At 46.5% G+C, this 5,838-nt stretch overlaps 1 protein-coding gene across 1 annotated transcript; it reads right to left on the reverse strand.

The window, feature by feature from the left end:
- Window positions 1-2,371: 2,371 nt before the first annotated feature.
- LOC120528259 (zona pellucida sperm-binding protein 4-like) lies at window positions 2,372-5,314 on the reverse strand. Its single transcript, XM_039752385.1, has 12 exons — window positions 5,124-5,314; window positions 4,909-5,036; window positions 4,752-4,824; window positions 4,521-4,679; window positions 4,259-4,446; window positions 3,963-4,060; window positions 3,761-3,888; window positions 3,427-3,616; window positions 3,203-3,350; window positions 2,971-3,046; window positions 2,643-2,765; window positions 2,372-2,518 (listed from the first exon to the last, which is right to left on the reverse strand). Exons 1-12 carry the CDS (start codon window positions 5,272-5,274, stop codon window positions 2,397-2,399), a joined length of 1,584 nt encoding a protein of 527 aa, XP_039608319.1. The 5' UTR covers window positions 5,275-5,314; the 3' UTR covers window positions 2,372-2,396.
- Window positions 5,315-5,838: the final 524 nt, after the last annotated feature.

Below are 5,838 nucleotides of genomic sequence, written 5' to 3' on the forward strand. Positions count from 1 at the left end.
GACACCTGGGACAAGTCCGCCAATTCTCTATTACAACGCAGGTCAGCCAACTCCTCCTCCAGTTCAGCGACCCTGAGCTCGAGGTGCTGGATCAGCTGGCATCTCTTGCAGATGTAGCCCTCATAGACAACTGGCTCTTCCAAACCATCATCTAAAAAGTCCAACATCCAACAGGACTTGCATTGCACTGGCCTCATTATTAAAATTTGATTTGGGATTACTAAGCTGCCTTAACTATTTTTTTTTTCTTAAAATGTCTTCTTTCAGCTGCTCCTTAACTTAAATGGTAACACTAAGATCTGCTACAGATATTTGACACCTTTTCCCCTTAACCTCATAGAAAGGCAAATAGCAGACAGCTGAGAGGAAGTACAGGACATGAGCTTAACTATGTTTCTCTGTCTCTTTCCTAACTTTGTGCTCCTCTTACTTATAAGCTCTTCACTCACACTGTTTGTATTCCCCCGTACTAATAAACCCATACTCTGTCGCCCACTTAACTGTTCTACCTGACTGGTAAGTGTTTAGGAGTTGCAGCCCCTCTAGAGGACTCCATCAGCATATAGGGCTATGCTGAGTATGTGACATTAGCACCTGTATAGACAACATCGTGCCCACAAATACCAGTCAGGAAGTTCTCCAACCAGAAGCCCTGGATAAACAGTCAGGTACGCCACATGCTGCGTGCCCGCTCTCTTGCATTTAGTTCAGGCACTGAGATGGCGTACAAAGCTTCAAAGTATGGATTAAGAAAAGACATCACAGCAGCCAAGCGGCAGTACAGAGAGAAGCAGGAGGGCCTACAGCACATCACAGACTACAGGACCACCACCAGCACAATCAGCTCCACTGACAGTCTGCCGGATGATCTCCACACTTTCTACATCCAGCAACAGCACAGAGTGGAGGCACACACACACCTGGACCACCCAACCCAACGGTCTCTTCAGGTCAGGTACACAAAGCACTAAGGAAGATCAACCCCCATAAGGCAGCTGGACTAGACAACATCCCTGGGCGGGCTCTAAAAGCATGTGCCAACGAGCCGGCTGATCTCTGCTCCATCTTCAATCTTTCCCTCAGTCAGCGCATTGTTCCATCCTGCTTTAAGACTACGATCAAGACTTTTACTATACACTCACAGGCCAATTTATTAGGTACACCTTGCTATTACCCACTTGGACCCCCTTTTGCCTTCAGGACTGTCGTAACTCATGGCATCAATTCATCAAGATGCTGCAAACATTCCTGAGGGATTCTCCACCAGATTGACATTTAGTGCTGTGGGTTAGTCAGCTGCACATCTCCCAGTCCACCTCCCCCTAAAGGTTGTCTATTGGATTGAGATCTGGCGAGTGTGGAAGCAACTGGAGCGCAGTGAACTCATTTATATATTCACGAAACCAGTTTGGGAGGATTTGACTGTTGTGACACGAAGGAGCCGCCAGAAGATGTTGCAGACCTTGTCCATCCCTTTAGGGCTGCCACAACACTCCTTGAAACTGTGTCCTTTAAAATTATGCCCTGTTGGCACAAAGGGGCCCCTAAGTTTGGCAAGAAAATCTCTCAACACAGCACGAGCCTGAACTGTTGATACAATGATAGGTCTTGGCTTTCATGTTGTTGACCCCCAGAATAAAAATTGAGAATGAGACACGGTGACCTTATTCAAATTTTCTTGTCCAATTTTGGTGAGCCCAATATGTGAATTGGCACAATAAATGCTACTAAAGAGGGGATCAGAAAACAGAAGTTGGAGGAAAGCACCCACTGAAGATGGCAAGAACAATGAGGAGAATTACAGAAGGGGGAGCAGGGGGTGAACACCCAAATTTTTAGATAACCAATCCTAAACAGTTATTCCAGTGGGTTAACAGGCAGCATTATGAGCAGCAAGAACTGAGCAGAAGGTGGAAGCACCAAAATGATTAAGTGAGGACTGGAAAGGCAAAGCAAGACCACAAATTGCAGGTCATTTAAGTGATGAGGAGCAAAGCTGCAGAAATAAATGTTACTGTCATACAATCAGATACCAGATTGGGTCAAAGTGTAGATTAGGGGGTTTGTGCTTCTACTCCAAAGCTTCAAACTCCATTCATCTTGCAGAAATCAGTCTGTGGAAGCCTCTTACCCTGCAGCTTTGAAAATTAGGCATCAAAAGGGTGACCTGTGGGTTCGAGTACAGAAATTCAGCACCAGGCCAGTTAAATGGGTTGTTCCAAAATGAACAGAAAGATGCTGTGGTTTGCTGGGTAGGAGATGTGCCGGGCACCATGCAGAATCCAGTGCTTGAAAGAAAAAAAGCAAAAGACAGCAGCTCCTGCTTGAACACCATATCCAAGTTGGGTTCTGTTCATTGAACAAATCAAACACAAAAATTTCATTAAGAGCTTTTATTAAGATTTCAGATTCACATTCTGCCAGTTCAGCCTCCTCATAGCAACTACAGCCAAAACCAGCACAAGCATCAACATGGCAGCTGCAGCTCCCAGCACAAGGTATCCAGTGTGAAGAGGGGCTGTGGGAGGAAGACATAAGGACATTTACTCTCCAAGTTATACAGTTAAGAATGAAGACAAAGGATCAGCCAAACCCCCAAGCAGAACCCTGGCCTATTTCAGTAGGAGTATCAAGATGGTTACCTTTCTGCTCTAGTCTGGATGTCGGCACATGGTCAGCCTCCATGATCACAGGACCACTGTGAAGGAGCACATTCTTCCTGAACGAATCATTACGGGCCAACTTGTCTACAGCTCTGCCAGATCCTGAAAGCAGAGGGGGGTTAAGGTGTAGAACAAATAAGCCATTAGACCGTCAGTCATAAGGACTTTGACCAATATCACAACCCATTTAAGAAAGCCCAGTTTACCCACACCTCCAGCTTGTCACTGGTTTTATAAAGCACTGCATTAGCAGCATGGACCATGTCCCATTAGCCACCAGAGCAAAGCCAAACCAAAATCTACTCACTTCTTGCAGGGCAGCTCTGAATACAGGGGTCTGTGGCAGAGGGATAGCAGGCAGCAGCAACACAGTAGATAAAGATCTACAGAGGTCACAGACAAGACACTTTGTCAGGACTATGTATTCTACCACAACAAAACTGAAGTCCAAGAATATCACGTGTGATGGCAAGAGCCTCAAAAGGCAGCAGAGAAACAGAATAAAAAAAAAAAATAAAACACTTGGCAAGTAAACCCACCTTTTCAGCCAAGGCTTGTTGAGCTACAGCATCCACAAAAGCAAACATCTCAAACACAAATCTCTTGTAATGACTTGGGTAGGCCACTCCAGAGGTGCTATCCACAGTCACCAAGCTGGTCAAATAGTTGTCTCCTGTGTATGGGCACCTGGGGCAAACAAACCCTCCAGTTAGTACTGACAAGCCAACATCTCCAACCCACCATCACATTAGGGGGCACCTACCCATTCACCAGCAGGCTCCACTGGGGCTGGCTGGAAGCAGAAGGTCCTGGGGTGACCCAGCAGTCACCAAGAGTCAGCACAAGGTTAGGGTCAGTCCTGTTCACAATGTGCACTTCCACAGCCACAGGATCCCTCAGAGTTTTGGTCACTGGGTAGTCAGCATCCACATAGTAGGAGCCATAGGTGGAATCTAGACAGATCAGAAGCAGGCATTACTTCAGAGCAGTCACACCCGAACTACATGATGCGATCAAAAATTCCAACATGTGTTTAAGACTTTTGCCTTCTAGTCACCCTGGGAATGAAAAAACACAAACCCACCCCCATTTAGTACCTGTTGCAATGACCAATTCCAGATCAAATGGCCCTTGCTCTACTACTGGAAGAGGTGGCGCCACAGTATACACCTCAGCATCCACTTGCACATCCTGGCTTCCCGAGTAGGTGCACTGGAAGAATAATCTGAGGAGAGAAACACCACATCATAGCAGGTAGAGCACATTTAGGGTTAGAGGAAGCAGGTTCAGAAGCCTTACTTGTAGACACTGTCCCTGGTGATGGAGCCCTCTGGACCAGTCCTCACAGTGATGGCAGCAGACATGGTGTTCTGGTAAGACACATTGCCACCAGCCAGCTGAAAACAGGAACATTAAAATCATTGCTGAATTTTACTTTTCAGGTGGTCAGAACCACACACACACTCTTCTCAGGAATTCAAAAATCAACTAGGACAGCATGAAGGCATTTAATGTAGGTTGAAAGGGAGATTGTGTTTAAAAGCCAAGGACTCTAGTGGGAAATGTTAACCAAAAAATTGGCATTAGTGTCTCACCTGGACTGTGCTACCACAGGCACTGACTGGAAACTGGTACATGACAAAGCTGGACAGGCTGGTCACAGGGCTGCAGCTGGGGGCACTGCTGTCCACCAACTGGATGGACCCAAGATCCAGGGGAGGAAGGGTCACATTCTCAGACACCACCACCACAAACTGGCCATCCAGGGTGCACTGCACAGTAACTGGTCAATGCAAACACAGGCATGAATATCCAGCAACAGCCACCTTTGATCCCTCACTCCCCACAACAACTCACCATCATTGGCATAGTAGCATGGACTGGTGCTGCTGCTGGAATCATAGCAACAGTTGTTGGCTTCACAGTCTGCTTGAGTGATGGATGAAGACCCTCCACAAGGGAGCTTCTCACTGGCTGTAACTGCACATCTCTCAGCAACAATCCAAGATCGGCGATCTGCGATCATCAAAAAGACCATTTAGAAGATAGGAAAGATACTCCGGGTGCCAACCCAGAAGCAAAGCATACCTGGCTTATGACATGTGAACATCTTCAAATTAGAGGGACGTCCAACGGCAATGACAACGATATACTGGGAACGCTAAATAGAAAGAGGCTCAAACTGCAGCAAAAGATTCCATAGCTGGATTATAAACTGCAACGCGAAAGCGTCGGCACTACTCACCTCATCTACCACGTAACCATGCCGGGAAGAAAAGGGCACCGTTAGTGTGGTGCGGCCAGACTTCACACGGAAGACGATTCCTGGGAGATCTTTGGTCACCTTTACCAGTCCCAGTCCGCCAATCGTTTCTGAAAACCATAAAGAAAAGTGGACGTCATTTACTGAAAGACGCAGGCGCCGACTACACTCAGCGGTTGAGGACAAGCCGCACTCACTCTGGAGAAAAACTGTCGGAGAGCCTTCAAATGACAGCTTCATCGCCTTGTCCTCGTCACACGTCTTAATCACATTTCCTAAGGCCGCAAACACAAACTGAGCGCCCGACACGCACAACCAGAAAAGACACCAACAACTCAAACGCGCCATGCTGTGAATGAATCAAACAGGAACACAACATGAATTGGGGAGCGCGCGCGGGTTTAAATTATCGGCGGCGGCTCACGTGATTCGTTAGTGAGAAGGCGAGAGAATGGAGCGCGGGAAATCAACGGCACTCCTTCAGCTCGTGCGGCTTTATTGAGTAATCAGCACGTCACGGCATCGTAGTGATCCGTTTAAACGAATATCGCGTAAAAGAGACCGCTCTGCGGGCGATCTGACTATTAATATATTTAGGTCATCCCCAAGCCGTCTTTTCTTACACAGCCCATATTTAGAAATATTCGTAGTTTCACTTTTCCCGACTTCTCTTCTTCTTTGATGTTTACTGTTTTCACGCATATGAGAAGGTGGGCCAGGATGAGAGTCTTTACTAAAATACGACATGTTTCAATAACATTTGTGTGAATGTTTTTTTTTTATTGTTTAATAATTGAAATTCACCGATGAAATAAAGCGGGAAACAAAATACTTCCTTATAGCGCCTTTTTTCAAGAGCATTTATTTATTTATTAGCAGAATACCCGCGCTTCGCAGCGGAGAAGTAGTGTG

This window comes from Polypterus senegalus, chromosome 4 (genome assembly GCF_016835505.1).
Source record: "Polypterus senegalus isolate Bchr_013 chromosome 4, ASM1683550v1, whole genome shotgun sequence".
Taxonomy (NCBI): Eukaryota; Metazoa; Chordata; class Cladistia; order Polypteriformes; family Polypteridae; genus Polypterus; species Polypterus senegalus.

Coding starts and splice junctions, on each gene's coding strand:
- LOC120528259 (XM_039752385.1), bottom strand. CDS start 5,274: ATGGCGCGTTTGAGTTGTTGGTGTCTTTTCTGGTTGTGCGTGTCGGGC. Junction 4,447..4,520: donor ATGCTACTATGCCAATGATG/GTGAGTTGTTGT, acceptor TGCATTGACCAG/TTACTGTGCAGTGCACCCTG. Junction 2,766..2,970: donor TCAGAGCTGCCCTGCAAGAA/GTGAGTAGATTT, acceptor CTCTGCTTTCAG/GATCTGGCAGAGCTGTAGAC.